The 21221-nt window shown below is 41.3% G+C and overlaps 4 protein-coding genes across 4 annotated transcripts; all 4 read right to left on the bottom strand.

Moving 5' to 3' along the window:
- Nucleotides 1-248: 248 nt before the first annotated feature.
- LOC139911577 (uncharacterized) lies at nucleotides 249-1929 on the bottom strand. Its single transcript, XM_078291741.1, has 5 exons — nucleotides 1884-1929; nucleotides 1357-1701; nucleotides 782-892; nucleotides 595-629; nucleotides 249-453 (listed from the first exon to the last, which is right to left on the bottom strand). The coding sequence occupies exons 1-5, from the start codon at nucleotides 1927-1929 to the stop codon at nucleotides 331-333; spliced, it is 660 nt and encodes a 219-aa protein (XP_078147867.1). The 3' UTR covers nucleotides 249-330.
- Nucleotides 1930-5238: 3309 nt separating this feature from the next.
- Nucleotides 5239-6828, bottom strand: LOC139911579 (uncharacterized). The gene is made up of 5 exons (XM_071899118.2): nucleotides 6783-6828; nucleotides 6290-6634; nucleotides 5779-5889; nucleotides 5574-5608; nucleotides 5239-5399 (listed from the first exon to the last, which is right to left on the bottom strand). Exons 1-5 carry the CDS (start codon nucleotides 6826-6828, stop codon nucleotides 5277-5279), a joined length of 660 nt encoding a protein of 219 aa, XP_071755219.2. The 3' UTR covers nucleotides 5239-5276.
- A 5168-nt stretch (nucleotides 6829-11996) lies between these two features.
- LOC139914323 (uncharacterized) lies at nucleotides 11997-13502 on the bottom strand. Its single transcript, XM_071902611.2, has 5 exons — nucleotides 13457-13502; nucleotides 12969-13313; nucleotides 12452-12562; nucleotides 12251-12285; nucleotides 11997-12119 (listed from the first exon to the last, which is right to left on the bottom strand). The coding sequence occupies exons 1-5, from the start codon at nucleotides 13500-13502 to the stop codon at nucleotides 11997-11999; spliced, it is 660 nt and encodes a 219-aa protein (XP_071758712.2).
- A 1568-nt stretch (nucleotides 13503-15070) lies between these two features.
- On the bottom strand, nucleotides 15071-18993 carry LOC144543545 (uncharacterized). The gene is made up of 6 exons (XM_078291726.1): nucleotides 18948-18993; nucleotides 18593-18799; nucleotides 17829-18275; nucleotides 16748-16858; nucleotides 16511-16576; nucleotides 15071-15697 (listed from the first exon to the last, which is right to left on the bottom strand). Exons 1-6 carry the CDS (start codon nucleotides 18991-18993, stop codon nucleotides 15588-15590), a joined length of 987 nt encoding a protein of 328 aa, XP_078147852.1. The 3' UTR covers nucleotides 15071-15587.
- Between the last annotated feature and the right edge of the window lie 2228 nt (nucleotides 18994-21221).

The raw sequence follows: 21221 nt of genomic DNA, 5'->3' as shown, positions 1-21221 counted from the left end.
TTTCACTGCTTCCTTTGACCGGTTACAAAGCTTTGACATGACAGGCCTCATGGTTTTCACCTCAGTTGTTCTCTTGCCACACTGTGCTGTCTCTTCCTGTCAAAGAAGTGATGTCTACCTAACTTGCTCCTCCCCTGCTGCAGACGCCCATCTAACTCTCTATAAGGGAATTTGGACAGTGATACTGGCCCCTCCTACTTCAAACATCAGTCATATTCTTTTGCATGAACATTGGATCTTTATTATATTTTTTCTTCCAGTGACAAAACAAGAATAGTACAACAAAGCATCAGTTCCACACTGAGTTGCATTTCCAGTGTCTTCATGGTCCTATCTGGTGGCAGCATACACAACATTAGGTTCCACCTCTTTCTCTGATGCGGGCCTCCTGCTTCTCTTTGGTTTTGGATGGAAACTCAGCGCTGCGTACTTCAGCTCATCTGAGTCCAGATTCTGTAAATAAGAGTACACACAATCACACACATCTCACATAGCTGGGTTTTGTCAGAGAAACAAACATATTTAGTCTTGAAATGATTCCAGCACCTTTTAAACCATAGAACATTTAAAAATAAATCTTAAAATTGGATTCACCTCGCTTCTTTGTGGCTGCAGTTCGTCTTTAGCAGCTAAATAACAGAAAGAATCAGTCTAGTCAGTTAATTATTGTCCAAAAACGTTACTGTTTTCAATGCATTTTGGTTTTGGATTTGTCCATCCGATTGACACAACTTAAAAGAGAATGTGCAACAAAATATGACATATAGCTCTCAGAAAGTACCTGTCTGAAGTTGCCTGATTTTGAGAACCAGACCGACGATGACCATAACGAGGAAAACAGTCACACCGCCCAGGATCACAGAAGCCAGACTTGTTATTCCATCAAGTTCTTCTGCAAGAACTAAGGGTTATTAAATTAGACTGATTAAAACTCTCCCTTTTGTCATTTTAGACCTGGCTAATGCTAAAATGGACAAAATGGACAAAACTGAGTGTAGATAAGCTGTTTTACCTTCGAACAATGAAACAATGTGCAATGAAAGAAATCTGTATGAGAAGGAGGGAGAATCTTACTTTTAGACTTGTCATCCCCTTTGTCATCAAAGTCACCATTGCCTTTAAAAAAGATGATGACATAATTTCATCTTGATTTATTTTGACTAACACATAATCCTATTTTGACAATGATGAAATAGACCACATATTACATATTACCACATGTTACACAGTTACATTTTGTCTATATATTGTTTTGCGGCTACTTTGAGGATACATTTGAGATATAAGTATCATGAGAAAGCCACAACAGTCATGAATGGGAGCCAAAAGACAGACAAGACTTAATGATGATCTTACCTTGAACTGTTAAATAAGTTGCATTGACAATGACTGTGGATCCAGCTATGCACAACCCACAGAAATAAAGTCCAGAGTCAGATAAATCCACTTGCTTGATTTTGAGAAAGAGAGTGGAGACATTGGATCTCATTTCAAATTTGCCATTTCGAAAACCATCACAGAACCAAGCGTTGACATCAGAGTCGTACATAGAGGAGATGCAGCAGGGCTCAGATCTGTTGACCACTCTGAACCACACTGAGTAAGTGGAATAGCTGGAAACGTTGATGCACAGCAACGTGACTTCTTCACCAGGCTGGACCTCCACAGTCTGAGACTCAGAAACCGAGACAGGGATCCAGCCTGAAAAAAAACACACCAGAGAGAACAAGTGATTTAATCCTAGATTGATAATGCAACAGGAACCTAAACAATGCCTTTAAATTTACATATTAATAAGTCAATAAATTTCAATTCTGCTGGGTTACTTTATTGATGAGAAGTGATGCAGTTAGTGTTGAGAATAATATAATATCAGTACTTACTCAGGTTCCAGAGAAGTAAAGCTGTTACCAAGGTATAGCTCATCATTGTGCATATGACTGTATCACTGCAATGGCTCTTAATATAACTGAGCTCCAGTGAAGGGGTTTCAATGGAAAGAGGCGGAGTGTTTTATGCTGTTTATTTGTTCGCTCACACTGGCCTCACAAATGTATTATTCTTCAGCCCATGTTATTTGATCATTCTTGCTCATCTTCCAACATATGCCCAAAAATATACACAAAATATATCAAAGCTTGTTTAAAAAAGTAAAATCGATTGTCAACACAACAGGGAAGAGCCCTAAGTTTTGCTAACCTCAGTTTTGAAAATGACGTCACTGAGCAGGTCAGAGCTGTTGTAGGAAATTCAACATTTAAATCTGAGTCTGGTCTCTCTATGACTGAAGAACTAAACACAAGCTGCAGAACTTGAGATAATAGTAAAGATGTAGACTGTTAAGATGGAACAACGTGCCTTGTATCTACAGTTGCAGACAGTTGACTTGTGTGATTTGCTCTTTTTTCAGGTTTTAACTATCCGACAGGATCGTCGTCCGACTGCGTCGCCGCACGCCGTCTCCTGATGTACGTGACACTATCCCCTCCCTGTCTGGCGGAGCACGTTACGTTCCCCTGCAACGCTCACAGGAGGAACTGTATTGCCTCGTTTTTTAAATTATTTTGGGACAGTTTTTACACTCGTATTGATTTTCCCCCGAATTGTTTTACTTTGTCATTATTGTTGTCACTATTATTATTATTATTACCTGTAGTTATTTTAACACAACTTTTTTTCAACTAATAATAATTAACTCTAATAATTCTAAGAGTTCTGATATTGTGTGTGACACAGGAAGCTGAATCCTATCAGCAACAGTTTTAGGCAATATTTTTCTTTCTTTTTTTCAAGGCAAAACAAAGAAACTCTTTGTAGTGAGGTGCAATAGGAACATGAAAATAGGCCTCCTTCAAGTCGATAGATGTGACCCAATCTTCTCGGGCAACTTCCTGAAAAATGTCTGCTGTGCTTAACATGTAGAACGACATAGTTTTTAAGAACACACTGAGCCCCTTTAAATTCAGGACTGGGTGAAAACCACCGTCTTTCTTTTTGACGAGAAAATAAGTGGAATAGATCACCCCAGGCTGTATCAGGGGGTCCACAGGTTCAATAGCTACTTTTACCAAGAGGATGGATAACTCCTGGTTTAGGGCCCGAGCTTTTTCCAGGTTGTTCACCATGGTCATTTTGATTCAAGTGAAGGCTTGAGGCTGGCATCAGAATTGCAGCTTGTAACCCAGGGTCTGAGGTGTGAGCTGCCCAGTAACTGAGCTGCTGCTGGGAAAAGTGACCAACGGCCGGACCTAGACCTTCAGTTCCTGGCATCACAGCCTTTATAGGCTTTAGGGGGCGGCGGTTAGTCTTTGGGACCCTAGGTTGCTTGAAGGACAAGTGAGTCTGAGTGCAATGGCAATGGTCCTGCCTCTCAGCATAGTGCTGATACTTGGGGTGGCCGATGGAGTGAAGAGGCAGTTGGAAGCGGAGAGGGGGACTGAGGGGAACCGATGGCAGCAAGGTCCCTGCGAAGGCCTGAAAAGTGCTGTCTAGTGTGGTTTGCCTGAACAGTATGCTTGAGCACCGCCTGCTCAGTGGCCAGGCGGAACAACTCGACTGTTTCCACAGTGAGGCCCTGAAGTGTTCTCCTATCATGGTTCCTGGCAAGGGCGACTCGCCAGCCAAACTTATCGGTGAGTCTGAACAAGAGAAGACATCAACTGTCCAAGCTCTCTTGACATGAGGCAAAAGCCTGCAATGAAGCATTGCTGACATCAGACTAGTGTAGGGAGGCTGAGAGAGCAAGCATGAGGTGAGAGAGGAAGTTGCTGATATGGCCCATGCCTGCCACTATGGCATAACCTTAGAGATGAGGTCATTAGTAACTCAACTTTGGGGTCGAGACCACCTGGCTTCCAACCTCAGGGCCTTTTTAGGAGAGACTGAGGGAGGCATTAGTAGGTTAGACAGTGGGCATGTGGTCAAGGCCGAAACTTTGCTGCATCTTGCACCACTGCCAGTGTGCGGCCAATACTCATATGATGGGATAGGGCTGTAGTGGCTCCAGTATGCATGCACTCAGGTACTCATTGAAGGGAAGGACAGTAAAGGTAGAGTGAGCTGGAGCACGTCCCTTACAGGGCCTGGATCTGGCTGCTTTGAGTCCAGTTGAAGGTGAGCCGGAGCCATGTGAATGATGGAATAGTGGAATCACATCTCAACCAGAAAATAGACCCATATCCCATGAAAATCTTGACTATTTTCATAGTCATTTTCTGTAGAGTTGTACATGTGTATGACAACTCCTTTTCATAAGGTAAACCTTTCATATCTGGCTATATTAGTGTTGGGTTGCATCAGGCATCTTTGCTGGAGAGAGTGAAATGAGGTTGTGTGATGTGTTTAGTGTGATGACACGATGCTAAGTGATTGCATGTGTTGTAAAAGCAAAGACATTGTTTTTGATCAAGTAATGTTTTTTTTGTTCTGTGGAAACAGCGAGGCCTTTGTTGTGTGTGGTTACGATGCAGAGAGCTGAGGGCCAGTCTTCCTCTGGTTGACACCTTGTTGGCTCAGTGCTGTTCATCACTGCAGTGGAAAATAACAGAGCATAAAGACTTGTTGCATGTCCACATGTGCATCCAAACACACACAGGAGAGAAAACTGAAATGCTGCTGTATCTTTGTATTTTTAATTCATGCATTTGACTTACCAGTATAGACCAAAGACGTTACCAGACGATACCAGAAGTTAAAATATCCAATAAAAAAATTAGAAATGCTATAGAATACCATTTCTACATTGATGTCAGAACTTCTATACAAGCTTAGAGGCAGATGATATTTTGTTAACATGACAGAAGCAAGTATGTCAGTATTCAGTGCTTCCTTTGACCCGTTACAAAGCTTTGACATGACAGGCCTCATGATTTTCACCTCAGTTGTTCTCTTGCCACACTGTGCTGTCTCTTCCTGTCAAAGAAGTGATGTCTACCTAACTTGCTCCTCCCCTGCTGCAGACGCCCATCTAACCCTTTCTATAAGGGAATTTGGACAGTGATACTGGCCCCTCCTCTGTCACACATCAATTATATTCTTTTGCTTTCAGATTGAGGTCTAAGGTAGGCAAAATTAGAGGAGGATTTGGTTTTGGCAAAGTGAGAGAGAGAAACATGAAGAAACAGGTGAGGATCAAACCTCAGCACTAGCAAGAGGATGTACATTTTGCATGAACATTGGATCTTTATTACGCTTTTTCTTCCAGTGACAATAAAACAAGAATAGTACAACAAAGCATCAGTTCCACCCTGAGTTGCATTTCCAGTGTCTTCATGGTCCTATCTGGTGGCAGCATACACAACATTAGGTTCCACCTCTTTCTCTGATGCGGGCCTCCTGCTTCTCTTTTGTTTTGGATGGAAACTCAGTGCTGCATACTTCAGCTCATCTGAATCCAGATTCTGTAAATAAGAGTACACACAATCACACACATCTCACATAGCTGAGTTTGTCAGAGAAACAAACATCTTTAGTAGTATAATCATGACTTGAAGTTATTCCAGCACCTTTTAAAAATAATTAATTAATAATAATTAAAATGTAAAATTAAAAATAAATCTTAAAATTGGATTCACCTCGCTTCTTTGCGGCTGCATTTCTTCTTTAGCAGCTAAATAAGAGAGAGAATCAGTCCAGTCAGTTAATTGATTGTCATTATCCAAAAACATCACTTTTGTCAATGCATGTTGGTGCAGCAGGAAGTTTTGGATTTGTCCATCATATTGACACAACTTAAAGAGAATGTGCAACAAAATATAACATATAGCTCTCAGAAAGTACCTGTCTGAAGTTGCCTGATTTTGAGAACCAGACCGACGATGACCATAACGAGGAAAACAGTCACACCACCCAGGATCACAGAAGCCAGGCATGTTATTCCATCAGACTCTTCTACAAGAACTAAGGATTATTAAATTAGACTCTCTGAACTCTCCTTTAGTGGTTTTAGACCCGACTAATGCTAAAATGGACAAAACTGAGTACAGATGAGCTGTTTTACACTCAAACAATTATCAAAGGGAGGAGAATCTTACTTTTACACAAGCCATCCACTTCATCAAAGTTGCCATTGCCTTTAAAAAAGATGACGAAAGAAACATCTTGATTTTATTTTGACTGTATAACACATAATCCTATTTTGTCAATGATTAAATAGGCCACATATCAGTTACATTTTGTCTATATATCATTTTGCGGCTACTGTGAGGATTTTAGATATAAGTATCATGAGAAAGACATAATAGTCATGAATGGGAATCAAAAGCAAGACAAGACTTAATGATGATCTTACCTTGAATCTTTAAATGAGTTGCATTGACAATGACTGTGTCTCCTTCTATGTAAAACCCACAGAAATAAAGTCCAGAGTCAGATAAATCCACTTGCTTGATTTTGAGAAAGAGAGTGGAGACATTGGATCTCATTTCAAATTTGCCATTTTGAAAACCATCACAGTACGAAGCAGTTTCATCAGAGTCGTACATAGAGGAGATGCAGCAGGGCTTGGATCTGTTGACCAGTCTGTACCAGACTGAGTAAATGGAATAACTGGAAATGTTGGTGCACATCAACGTGACTTCTTCACCAGGCTGGACCTCCACAGTCTGAGACTCAGAAACCGAGACAGGGATCCAGCCTGAAACAAACACCAGAGAGAACAACTGATTTATTCCTAGGTTGATAAGTTATTAATTAGTTATACGCTTCAATTCTGGTGTGTTACTGTATTGATGAGAAGTTAGTGATGCAGTTAGTGTTGGGAATAATTGAATATCAGTACTTACTCAGGTTGCAGAGAAGTAAAGCTGTTACCAAGGTATAGCTCATCATTGTGCACATGACCGTATCACTGCAATGGCTCTCAATGTAACTGAGCTCCAGTGAGGGGGTTTCAATGGAAAGAGGCGGGGAGTTTTATGCTGTTTATTTGTTCGCTTACACCAGCCACATCAATGCTTTTGGATAATTGGGTTGAATTATAAAGTTTATAGTACGAGGGAAAGATATTTTTCAGCCCATATTAATTGATAATTCTTGCTCATGTTTCAACATATGTCCAAAAATGGACATAAAATACATCAAAGCCTGTTTAAAAAAGTCAGATCGATTCTCAGCACAACAGGGAAGACAACCTAAACTTTTGTTGATCTCTGCTTTAAAAATGATCTCACAGGACAGTTCAGAGCTGCTAGGAAATATAACTTTAAATCTGAGTCTGGTCTTTCTATGACTGAAGAACTAGACAAGCTACAGAACTCAAGATAACTGTCAACATGTAGCTGGTTAAGATGGAACAATGTGACTTGTATCTGCAGTTGCAGACAATTGACTTGTGTGATATGCGTTGAGTTTCCCTCCAATGCTGACAGGAGAAACTCTATTGCTGACATCCTCGTCTTCTTTTTTATTTTGTTACAGTTGTTACACTTGTATTGTTTTACTTTGGCATTACTATAGTTATTCTATCAGTCAACTTTTGTCTTTTAATCATGTTATGTTGGTATGAAATAAATCACTGTCATGCTCACACATGTAAGAATAAAAAAGATATGTTTGGGAACACAAACGCAGTGTGCAGGTTTTCTCTTCTTTTTTCCCACGGTGCAGTCGAGGGCATCATGAGGCAATTTCAGCTCTGGCAGTCAGTCAGTCAGTGAGCACGTTTACATGGACTGCAATATTCCGATATTAACCTAATTAAGACAATACTCTGAAAAAGAAACTGCCATGTAAACAGCATTTTCTGATTACCTTAGCCCGAATAAGGTCATAGTCGGAGTAAGCAATAGTCGAATTAAGAATTAAGTGGAGTATTCCGATTTTAGTCGCATTATTGAAGTGCATAGTAGACATGTATACACCTTAATCGTACTATGACGTCCTATTGGAGTTTTCGCAGCATTTTGCGACACGTACGGCAATCCAACTGCTTGACGCATGCTTTAGCTTCCAGCGAGTGTTGCAAACTTGTTTACAGAAGAAAAGATGACTGCCACCGGTAAAAAGAAGTCCCTACCACAGTAGCAACATGACAGAAAGGGTTTCAGGTTAAATTCCGGAGGGGAACTCAGACGTAGGACGTAGGGACGTAATGTGGGCGTGCGTCTTCAGTCATTAATTGGACTATGCTCTGTATTATGTAAACGGGAATATGAATGGAATATTCTATAAGCAACTCATGTAAACACCTTAATCGAAATATTGTCTTATTTAGAATAAGGTCAATAGTCGGATTATTGCAGTCCATGTAAACGTCAGTCAGTGAGTCACTCAGTCACTCAGTTAGTCAGTCAGTCAGTCAGTCAGTCAGTCAGTCACTCACTCACTCACTCAGTTAGTCAGTCAGTCAGTCATTCAGTCACTCACTCACTCAGTTAGTCAGTCAGTCAGTCATTCAGTCACTCACTCACTCAGTTAGTCAGTCAGTCAGTCAGTCAGTCACTCACTCACTCAGTTAGTCAGTCAGTCAGTCAGTCAGTCAGTCAGTCAGTCAGTCAGTCACTCACTCACTCAGTTAGTCAGTCAGTCAGTCATTCAGTCACTCAGTCACTCAGTCAGTCAGTCAGTCAGTCACTCACTCACTCAGTTAGTCAGTCAGTCAGTCAGTCAGTCAGTCAGTCAGTCAGTCACTCACTCACTCACTCAGTTAGTCAGTCAGTCAGTCATTCAGTCACTCACTCACTCAGTTAGTCAGTCAGTCAGTCAGTCAGTCAGTCACTCACTCACTCAGTTAGTCAGTCAGTCAGTCAGTCAGTCAGTCAGTCACTCACTCACTCAGTTAGTCAGTCAGTCAGTCATTCAGTCACTCACTCACTCACTCAGTTAGTCAGTCAGTCAGTCAGTCACTCACTCACTCAGTTAGTCAGTCAGTCAGTCAGTCACTCACTCACTCACTCACTCAGTTAGTCAGTCAGTCAGTCATTCAGTCACTCACTCACTCACTCAGTTAGTCAGTCAGTCAGTCAGTCAGTCAGTCATTCAGTCACTCACTCACTCAGTTAGTCAGTCAGTCAGTCAGTCAGTCAGTCAGTCAGTCAGTCACTCACTCACTCAGTTAGTCAGTCAGTCATTCAGTCACTCACTCAGTTAGTCAGTCAGTCAGTCAGTCAGTCAGTCAGTCAGTCACTCACTCACTCACTCAGTTAGTCAGTCAGTCAGTCAGTCAGTCAGTCAGTCACTCACTCACTCACTCAGTTAGTCAGTCAGTCATTCAGTCACTCACTCAGTCAGTCAGTCAGTCAGTCAGTCAGTCAGTCACTCACTCACTCACTCACTCAGTTAGTCAGTCAGTCAGTCATTCAGTCACTCACTCACTCACTCACTCACTCACTCACTCACTCACTCACTCACTCACTCACTCACTCACTCAGTCACTCAGTCAGTCAGGTAATGCTTAGTGAGATGATATGCTTCATCAGATGGCCTCTAGAGGGTGTTTTTGACTGTGAGATGCAGTGTTTCCCATACAGAAGCACAAAATCAAAAGTTGGTCACTGTATAGAAATGGATGTAAATCGATCTCTAATGCGTCTGATGTGCGCATCACGTCATGTCTCTCTCTTGGAGATGTACAGACAGCAGACCAGCAGCACTGAACTCAATCCAAAGAGTCTCCTGCTGTGAAAACAAAAGTGAAATTTAGCATTCCACAGTCAGTAACGGGGATTTGCAGACCGTACCTCATCTTCGCTGCTTTACAAACTTTAACAGTAGGTGACTTTAACATTACCTTGTGGTATTTAAGTAATGTTAGTGGAATTAGGTAATTTAACCGTGTTGTAGTGCTTCAGTGGATAGAATTGAACATGCGCCATAGGTCTGTACAGGATCTGTGCTTGTTCTTCTTTCTTTTTTCCTTTAACTGAAAATGTCAGACTTAGAAGGCAAAATTAGGAAACTGTCTGTAGTGACATGCAATGGGAACATGAAAATAGGCATTCTTCAAACTGATAGACGTGAACTAATCTTCTCAACCAACCGGCAGAATGTCTGCTGCACTGAAAATGTGGATCAGAGAAAGAACACACTGAGCCCCTTTAAATTCAGAACTGGATGAAAACCACCGTCTTTCTATATGATGAGAAAATAAGTGGAAGACAACACCCCAGGCTGTATCAGGGGGTCCACAGGTTCAAAAGCCCCTTTTACCAAGAGGATGGATAACTCCTGGTTTAGGGCCTGAGCTTTTTCCAGGTCGTTCACCATAGTCACTTTTAAAATAATTTTGCCTACACACAATGTTGTTTTATTTTTCAAGAGCTCACTGTGAGCTTGTAGGCATTATGCTACTTAATGCCCATTTAGGCACTTTATTTTATTTACTTATTTATTTTTTGTTAACATTTGCTGCTAATCACAAGTTCTTAATTAGGAGTGAAGAGGTTGTTTTATCTCTTTAAATAAAGAGTTAAAAGACATTATTTTGTGCCTGTGTCCGATTTTCAGTACCCTACCACCGGTTGGACTTATCAGCATAATTGCCTTGAGTGAAAGTACTGAAGTAATATAACTAGTAATATAACTAGTTACCATATACAGAAAGTAATAAAGTAACTCATTCACACTACTTTTAATAAGGAGTAATAAGTAATAAATAATATATTACATTTTGAAAGTAACTTCCCCAACACTTCCAGTAACTGAGCTGCTGCTGGGAAAAGTGACCAACAGCTGACCTAGACCTTCAGTTCCTGGCATCACGACCTTTATAGGCTTCAGGGGGCAGCAGTTAGTCTTTGGGGCCCTAGGCTGCTTGAAGGACAAGTGAGTCTGAGTGCGATGGCAGTGGTCCTGCCTCTCAGCAGGGTGCTGATACTTGGCGTGGCCGATAGAGTGAGGTGACAGTTGGTGTCATGAAGTCATTTTCTGTTGAGTTGTACATGTGTATGACATCTCATTTTCACAATGTAACCCTTTCATATCTGCCTATAGAAGTGTTGGGTTGCATCAGGCATCTTTTTATTCAAATTTGAAAGCGACAGCTGATGCACCATGTTTAGACAAGAGAGTCAAGTGATAAAAGGAATAACATTTCCCCCGTTTGAATCTCTACAAATACAACACAAAAATAATCTGCACATCTTATAAGCAAAGAAATTGTCTTTGATAAAGTATCATTGTTGTTGTGTGGAAACAGTGAGGCCTTTGTTGTTGCGTGTGGTTACAATTCATAGAGCTGAAGGCCAGTCTTCCTGTGGTTGAGACCTTGCTGGCTCAGATAGACAGTGCTGTTCGTCTTTGTTGTGGAAAATGACAGAGGGCCATAAAGACTTGTTGCATGAACAAGTTCAACAATCAATCGTAGAACAGAATGATAAAAGACAAACATCAGGAAAAGCACAAGACACACAGAAGCAGGACCAAGGATAGAAAACTGAAATGCTGCTGTATCTTTGTATTTTTCATTCACACATTTGACTTACCAGTATAGACCAAAGACATATAAGGCTATATCAGAAGTTAAAATAACCAATAAAATATAGAAATGCTAAAGAATACCATTTCTACATTGATGTGAGAACTTCTATACAAGCTTAGAGGCAGATATTTTGTTTACATGACAGACAGCAAGTATATCAGTATTTGCTGCTTTCCTCTCATGCCACACTGTGCTGTCTCTTCCTGTCAAAGAAGTGATGTCTACCTAACTTGCTCCTCCCCTGCTGCAGACGCCCATCTAACTCTCTCTATAAGGGAATTTGGACAGCGATACTGGCCCCTCCTCTGTCACACATCAATCATATTCTTTTGCTTTCAGATTGAGGTAGGCAAAATAAGAGGAAGACTTTGTTTTGACAGAGTGAGAGAGAAAGATGAAGAAACAGGTGAAAATCAAACCTCAGCTCTAGCAAGAGAAAGTAAATCTTGAACATTGAGCCCTTATAACAAAATTCTATTGCTTTTTCCAGTGATAAAGAGAACACACACAAGCAAAAATGAGAATAGTATGACAAAGCATCAGTTCCACCCTGAGTTGCATTTCCAGTGTCTTCATGGTCCTATCTGGTGGCAGCATACACAACATTAGTTTCCACCTCTTTCTCTGATGCGGGCCTCCTTCTTCTCTTCATTTTTGGATGGAAACTCAGCGCTGCGTACTTCAGCTCATCTGAGTCCAGATTCTGTAAATAAGAGTACACACAATCACACACATCTCACATAGCTGAGTTTGTCAGAGACAAATGACTTGAAGTAATTCCAGCACCTTTTAAACCATAGAACATTTAAGAGTCAATCTTAAAATTGGATTCACCTCGCTTCTTTGTGGCTGCAGTTCTTCTTCAGCAGCTAAATAACAGGGAAAATCAGTCTAGTCAGTTAATTATCATCGTCCACAAACATTGCTGTTTTCAATGCATTTTGGTGCAGCAGGAAGTTTGGATTTGTCCATCATATTGACACAAATTAAAAGAGAATGTGCAATAAAATATAACATATAGCTCTCAGAAAGTACCTGTCTGAAGTTGCCTGATTTTGAGAACCAGACCGACGATGACCATAACGAGGAAAACAGTCACACCACCCAGGATCACAGAAGCCAGGCTTGTTATTCCATCAGGCTTTTCTACAAGAACTAAGGATGATTATATTAGACTCTCTGAACTCTCCTTTAGTGGTTTTAGACCTGGTTAATGCTAAAATGGACAAAACTGAGTACAGAGGAGCTGTTTTACATTCAAACAATTGACAAAGGGAGGAGAATCTTACTTTTACACAAGGTATCCACTTCGTCATCAAATTCACCACTGCCTTTAAAAAAGATGATGAAAAAAACTTCATCTTTATTTTATTTTGACTGTATAACACATAATCCTATTTTGACAATGATTAAATAGGCCACATATGAGTTACTTTTTGTCTATATATCATTTTGTGGCTACTGTGAGGATTTGAGATATAAGTATCATGAGAAAGACATAATAGTCATGAATGGGAACCAAAACACAGACAAGACTTAATGATGATCTTACCTTGAACCTTTAAATAAGTTGCATTGACAATGACTGTGTCTCCGTCTCGGTAAAACCCACAGAAATAAAGTCCAGAGTCAGATAAATCCACTTGCTTGATTTTGAGAAAGAGAGTGGAGATGTTGGATCTCATTTCAAATTTGCCATTTTGAAAACCATCACAGAACCAAGGGTTGTCATCTGACTTGTACATAGAGGAGATACAGCAGGGCTCAGATCTGTTGCCCACTCTGAACCACTCTGAGTAAATGGGAGAACTGGAAATGTTGGTGCACGTCAACGTGACTTCTTCACCAGGCTGGACCTCCACAGTCTGAGACTCAGAAACCGAGACAGGAATCCAGCCTGAAACAAACACCAGAGAGAAAAAGTGATTTAATCCTAGGTTGATAAGTTATTAATTAGTTATAAGTTTCAATTCTGGTGAGTTACTATATTGATGAGAAGTTAGCGGTGCAGTTAGTGAATAATTTAATATTAGTACTTACTCAGGTTGCAGAGAAGTAAAGCTGTTACCAAGGTATAGCTCATCATTGTGCGTATGACCGTATCACTGCAATGGCTCTTAATATAACTGAGCTCCAGTGAGGCGGTTTCAATGGAAAGAGGCGGGGCGTTTTATGCTGTTTATTTGTTCGTCTCACACTGATCACATGAATGTGTTTGGATAATTGGGTTAGAACAGAGGGCATTACAATAATCTAGCCTACTTGTTATAAAGGCATGTACGTTTTTCAGAGTCTGTGATGAAAAGCATCTTACTTTGGAAATGTTCTGTAAGTGGTAAAAAGTGGTTCTAGTGATGTTGTTTATGACACTGGAGGTTCAGATCTGCATTCATAATGACACCAAGATTTCTGACATGGTCACTGCACTTTAATAAGACAGAATCTAGATAAACAGATATGTCATGTCTCTGTGCTTTTGCACCAAACACAAGTATCTCTGTCTTGTCTTTGTTTAATTGAAGAACATCTTGGGACATCCAGTGTTTGATGTCCTCTATGCATTTGGTTAGTGAGGTGACAGGATCCAGATTACCGAGGCCAAAGAGATGTAATGTTGTGTATCATCTGTGTAATTGTGATAACATACAGTATATTATGATGTCGAATGACAGATTTGTTATGACCCCTGGTCATATGTGTGGTTTCCCTGTACTATTGTGTTGTGTTCCTCTGCTCTGTGTTGTGTTTCTCTCTCTCCCTCATCTGTGGGTGTGTCTGATGAGCAACAGGTGGTGTGCTGTGATTGGTTGCTGTGTGTGATTGTGTAGGTGTGTCCTGACTGGTGATTGGTTCCTGCTGAGTACTCCGGAGTATAAAACTGCTCCCACCTGTCCAGAGATGTCTCCCCATTCTTTGCCAGCTTCCAACCTGCCAGCACATTAGTTCTGTACCTTTGTTGTGTTTTCTTCTCTTTTTTCCTTGGTTAGGAGTTTTGGTAAGTCTCCTGTAATTTTGGTTGTAATTTTCAAACTGTAATAATAGGATACTTGTGTTAACTTTCTTTTATTTATTACTTTGGCCATGTACCCACCCTGAAGTCTTCCCCCATGAAAACTATGAACAGTTTGTGGCTGAAACCTTTTGTTTGCTGGTTGTGCTTGGGAGCAGGGAAGGAGGGAATCACTCTTTCGTGTTGCGCCAGGGTTTCCTCTAGGCCGGGGCGTAACAAGATTCAAGAGGGAGCATGTCCAGATTAGCCCATTTCACACATGAAACCTGGAAAATTGCCAGATTCTTTTTTCCAGTAAAGGTAGCAGTCTATGTTGTTCACACAAGACATGCTTTTCCGCATTTTTTACGTAGTGCTACCATTCACACAACACTGGCAATACCATTAAATTCAGGGATTAAAGTTCTCTGTCGCTACGACGGATTTCCATCAATTGGATTCCAGACAGACCATGTATGAGATCAGTGTAGATCCGAAGGGGGAAAAAAAGCGAGGGGAGGGGGGTGTTACGGGACTTAGGAATCGCGCTACCAAGTGATAAGTTAAGTAAGTTAAGTTAAAATATTCAATAACATATTCAAATGCTATAGAATACCTTTTACACACTGATGTCAGAACTTCAGCACAAATGTAGAGGCCAATCATGTTTTCTTTACATAACAGAAGCAAGTACGTCAGTATTCACTGCTTCCTTTGACCCGTTACAAAGCTTTGACATGACAGGCCTCATGGTTTTCACCTCAGTTGTTCTCTTGCCACACTGTGCTGTCTCTTCCTGTCAAAGAAGTGATGTCTACCTAACTTGCTCCTCCCCTGCTGCAGACGCCCATCTAACTCTCTCTATAAGGGAATTTGGACAGCGATACTGGCCCCTCCTCTGTCACACATCAATCATATTCTTCTGCTTTCAGATTGAGATCTAAGGTAGGCAATATAAGAGGAAGATGTTGCTTTGGCAGAGTGAGAGAGAAAGATGAAGAAACAGGTGAAAATCAAACCTCAGCTCTAGCAAGAGAAGGTAAATCTTGAACATTGAGCCCTTATAACAAAATTCTATTGCTTTTTCCAGTGATAAAGAGAACACACACAAGCAAAAATATGAGAATAGTACAACAAAGCATCAGTTCCACCCTGAGTTGCATTTCCAGTGTCTTCATGGTCCTATCTGGTGGCAGCATACACAACATTAGGTTCCACCTCTTTCTCTGATGCGGGCCTCCTGCTTCTCTTTGGTTTTGGATGGAAACTCAGCGCTGCGTACTTCAGCTCATCTGAGTCCAGATTCTGTAAATAAGAGTACACACAATCACACACATCTCACATAGCTGAGTTTGTCAGAGAAACAAACATCTTTAGTAGCATAATATGACCTGAAATGATTCCAGCACCTTTAAACCATTAGAACAATAACACTTTGCATTATGGTTCACTAGTTTATCTTTAATTATGTAGTCAATTATTGGTTAATCACTAATTGATATGTTAGTTAGCTACATACTACCTCTTAGTCACTACTACATAATATGCTAAGTGATTAAGCACTCATTAATGAATCAAGAACGACGTCATTAACTGACAGCTTAATTTATCATTATGTCACAGTTTATGTATTCATTACCTCTCTGGTAGCCACTGGTAATTATAATGCTAATAAGTTATGTAGTATGTATGCTCATATAAAGAAGGAGCAAATGCAGCCACACATGATTAGTGTAACTAGTGTAACTAACATATACTGTACCTGTATCATCTACCATTGGATTTTGTCTGCTCATGTTGTTTAACTGTATTGTATATGCTTTTTATCACAATGATGTTTTTTACTATTGTATGTTTTATTTTATTATTCTAGGATGCCTAACAACATCAGGCAAAAGGACTGCCGATGAAAACTAGCCTTTTGGCTAACTCGGGCACATTTACATTTGTTTGAATGTTGATTAATGTACATTGTCCCTTTTCAAATAAAAATAAATTGAAATTGAAATATAACTACTGGTATGTTCCCATGTTAATTTTGTCTATAAGCATACATACTACATAATTAATTCGCTTTTTAATCACTTATCAGCATATTACTTAACATATAAAAGTAAATCTTATAATTGGATTCACCTCGCTTCTTTGTGGCTGCAGTTCTTCTTCAGCAGCTAAATAAGAGAAAGAATCAGTATAGTCAGTTAATTGATTATCATTGACCAAAAACATTGCTGTTGTCAATGCATTTTGGTGCAGCAGGAAGTTTTGGATTTGTCCATCATATTGACACAACTCACAAGAGAATGTGCAATAAAATATAATATATATCTCTCAGAAAGTACCTGTCTGAAGTTGCCTGATTTTGAGAACCAGACTGACGATGACCGTAAGGAGGAAAACAGTCACACCACCCAGGATCACAGAAGCCAGACTTGTTATTCCATCAGGCTTTTCTACAAGAACTAAGGATTATTAAATTAGACTCTCTGAACTCTCCTTTAGTGGTTTTAGACCTGGCTAATGTTGAAATGGACAACACTGACTTTAGATAAGCTGTTTTACTTTCAAACAACTGACAAATATCAACCTGCGTATCATGAGAAAGACATAACAGTCATGAACTAGAACCAAAAGACAGACTTAATGATGATCTTACCTTGAACCTTTAAATAAGTTGCACTGACAATAGCCCATGGGCCAGACCAGATATCGGTACCATCTGAGTGGGCAAAACCTTGCCTATACTAAATTGTTTATAGGGTCAATATAAGTAAATTAATATATGATAACCTTTCCACAGGAGCAGCTTTTCATATTTATTGGACATTATTATTTTCCCCTATTAGCGCTTGTAGGAGATTTTGTTGTTTTCTTTCCCCCCAATATAAATTATTTCTAAATAAATTATGTAATTGAAAATATACAGTATATTTAATAGAAGCCGACTCCACTTTTGAAATAATTAACACATAAACACAACACTTTTTGAAGGTTTTGTTTATGTCCAGCGTGCGCAAACATAACCAGACTGTGTTTACCGCCTCAAGTGAATTAACTTATCCCCAGCCAGATCCATATTTAGAGGTAATGTTAGCTAGCTAGCTCATTTTCTTTACCAATTTTCTTTCCCGCCACTTTACGCTACAGTGGCTACACTCAGGTCCTCAACTATAGAATACACAGCGTCAGGACCTGAGCTCTGCTCCCAAAATTTCTTCAGCGATCAAGCAGTCAAGAAGAAGAAGAAGAAGATGAAGAAGTCGTCTCACCGCGCCAGAGGAGCTGTCCGCTTGTGTACCACCTGCTGGACCGGCTATATCCTGCCGTCGGACCTCCACCCCCGCTGCGAGGCTTGCCTGGGCGCCGTTCACGCCGGGTTAGCGTTGACTCCGCAGGCCTCCTGCCAATTCTGTGCTCGACTGCCTGTGGAGGAACTGCAGCGGTGGGCAGACGCCTTCATGGCGCTCCAGGTGGAGGGAAGCGGTGACGGTAGCTGGGCTGACCGCGGCGCCGTCTCTCCGGACGACGAGCTGGACAAAATCCTCTGCGGCAACAACTTCCCGAATATTCTGGAGGAAATCCTCGATGGCGGGCACGAGTCAGCCGGCTCGGCTCCCTCCATCTCGGGCTCTCCTCCCAATTCTCCCATCTCCCCGTCGGGAGACCTGGAGCCTGATCTTGAGGGCGGGGCCCCGCAATTGCGGCTTTCCCCTTCCCCACCGCGGCAAGGAGCTCCGCTGCTGCGGTCCTCTCCTTCTCCACTCCAATCTGCCAGCCACATGCCGGCCGCCAAAGGACTTCTCCTGGACTTGCCGGACATCATTAAGCAGGCGGCAGATTTGAGGGGCATAGCGATGCCGGCAGAGCAACCTGCACCTGCTCACAGCCTCTTAGGCGGGGATGTGTACGTGCCTTTTCATCCGTTTCTATCTGTGCGATGTGTCTGAGTCCTCCCTGACTCATTCAGTCTTAAACGTGCTAGACCGCAGATGACGCGTTGTCAGATCTGGCGTTTTTACGCACATGCCAAACGGTGCGCCCCCAATCTAATCATCATGGATTAGTGGGCTGCATGAGGGATCATTACAATACGTAATCAACGTCTCACATTCTGCAATGGCAGTGTTGTGTGGAGCGAGTGTTCTATCACTCGCCTTTTTTCCACACAAGGTTGACATGAGGTCAACCATTGCCATTTTGAAAACCATCACAGAACCGAGCGTTGTCATCTGACTTGTACATAGAGGAGATGCAGCAGGGCTTGGATCTTTTGCCCACTCTGAACCACTCTGAGTAAATGGAATAACTGGAAATGTTGGTGCACATCAACGTGACTTCTCCACCAGGCTGGACCTCCACAGTCTGAGACTCAGAAACTGAAACAGGGATCCAGCCTGAAACAAACACCAGAGAGAACAAGTGATTTAATCCTAGGTTGATAAGTTATTAATTACTTATAAGTTTCAGTTCTGGTGGGTTACTGTATTGATGAGAAGTTAGTGATGCAGTTAGTGTTGAGAATAATATAATATCAGTACTTACTCAGGTTGCAGAGAAGTAAAGCTGTTACCAAGGTATAGCTCATCATTGTGCATATGACCGTATCACTGCAATGGCTCTTAATATAACTGAGCTCCAGTGAGGCGGTTTCAATGGAAAGAGGCGGAGTGTTTTATGCTGTTTATTTGTTCGCTCACACTGGCCACATAAATGCGTTTGGATAATTGGGTTAATGCAAGTAAGTAAGTAAGTAAATAACATTGAACATTTAAACTTTTTTAGGAAGACAGGAGAAGAGGGCATTACAATAATCTAGCCTACGTGTTATAAAGGCATGTACGTATTTCGGAGTCTGACTGTGATGAAAAGCCTCTTAATTTGGAAATGTTCTGTAAGTGGTAAAAAGCGGTTCTAGTGATGTTGCTTATGACATAAGAAGTTCACATCTGCATCCATAATGACACCAAGATTTCTGACATGGTCACTGTACTTTAATGTGACGGAATCTAGTGACGGACCGAATCTGACAGATTCAAGAGGGAGCATGTCCAGATCAGCCCATTTCACACATGAAACCTGGAAAATTGCCAAATATGTTTTTCCAGTAAAGGTAGTTTATGTTGTTCACACAAGACATGTCTTTCTGCATTTTTTACGTAGTGCTACCATTCACACAACACTGACAATACCATTAAATTCCTCTGTTGTCATTTCCCAGAAACTATGGTTAAAGGGCAACTTGGCCGATTTTCAACCAACATTGTATCATTACAATATGGGTAGTATATGCAAATGAACAATGTTTAACTTCCCTCCATGTTGCCTGCACCCAGAGCTCCCTGCTCATTTATGGGCAAAAGTCCGCCGGGTGATGCAAAACGCGTCATCCGGCGGACTTTGGAGAACGGCCTTAGACTACAAACTACGTTTCCGCATTTTCTGTAGTGGTGCCTTCAAGGACGGTAAAATGTGGGTCTCCCAAAAAACTCGCGATAGGGAAAAGCAGACACTAAAATATCATACTACTAAATACTTTAAAATATCAGTATATTTGGAAGAAAACTAGTTTCATGATACGAGGCCGAATATCGCGCTGTTGAATCAGACACTGGAAGAGGAAGCGACCACTGAACCGGAGCGTCGTTTCAGCCGCAGCTAAGCTAAGCTGCTAAGTTTCTCCGTGATTCATCCAGAAGAGCTGAATCTAACACAAAAAAACAACTAGCTTTACAATATAATGTCGGAGCAGAGATGTGGCGCAACTATTACAACTTATGAGGCTGAATATAGTGCTGTGGAATCAGACAAAACAGAGTGTGGAGGAGAGGGCGACCACGGGAGCTGTAACAGCGTCAGCCGAGAGAGACGCGCCTGAGAGAGCCGGGGGAGGCTGAACACCTGTGAACGCCCGGTGATGATCGTCAGAGGGACAGACAGAAAACTCTGCACTGCAACAAACTTCACGGTGCTTTGGTGAACCTGACTTTGTTTTCTGACAGAATATTATATCAGTCTTTGCCAACTCTGAATACAGAACAACAGCGAACAGCGACTGTGTTAACTTTACCTGTAACTTGCGGCTACATCCAGCGGCACCGTTCAGCACTCGGTCAGTTGATCCACATAACGTAACTGACTCCAGCGCGCTGGTTTGTTTTATGATCCTTTGAAAACGGGTGCGATTTATCCAGACTCGATGAGGAAAAACGTTTTGTAAATGAAAATAAGCCTCAGTAAAGAGATATAATGCTACTTTGTCTCTGCTAACTTTGTCTTTGGTGCTACATTGGTCGTGAACACACCGTCAGAGTCAGTGACGCGCGCAATGCATTCTGGTTGTTGTAGGATTCCCCCTTAAGAGCGATATGGGGAATCTACAGCCGTTTACTCAGTTTTCTCTGGTCATAGGGCTCCAATTTCTAAAATAATTGCACATTTCTACTACATGGGTGACCTAGTTTTAATAAATCATCATATTCACAGCAGTAAAGTAGGCCTTTAACCTTTGTGCTGTAGTCACTGCAGTTTGAAAACATGGCAGGTGAAGCTGCAGGCTAATCTCTTCGTCCGCCCGGACGCTGAAGATCTTTCTTATTTCCAAGTCTGTCCAATTCAACATTTTTGCCAATACTTTGTCAAAAAAGCTACAGCCCATTGTATAGTGATTTGTATTTCCCTCCTACATGTCTTCACATGACACAGTCGGCACAGAATAAACTCATCACCTCCTTGAGAACTTGGTGATCGGCTCACACAGTTCAACAACAGAGCGTCCTACATCAGAGCGTCCTAACGTTGTGCGTGCTTGAGCTGGTA

The sequence above is a fragment of the Centroberyx gerrardi genome, chromosome 23 (genome assembly GCF_048128805.1).
Source record: "Centroberyx gerrardi isolate f3 chromosome 23, fCenGer3.hap1.cur.20231027, whole genome shotgun sequence".
In the NCBI taxonomy this organism is placed as follows: Eukaryota; Metazoa; Chordata; class Actinopteri; order Beryciformes; family Berycidae; genus Centroberyx; species Centroberyx gerrardi.
The sequence above is the reverse complement of the archived record's forward strand: the minus strand, read 5'-3'. Positions and strand labels throughout refer to the sequence as shown.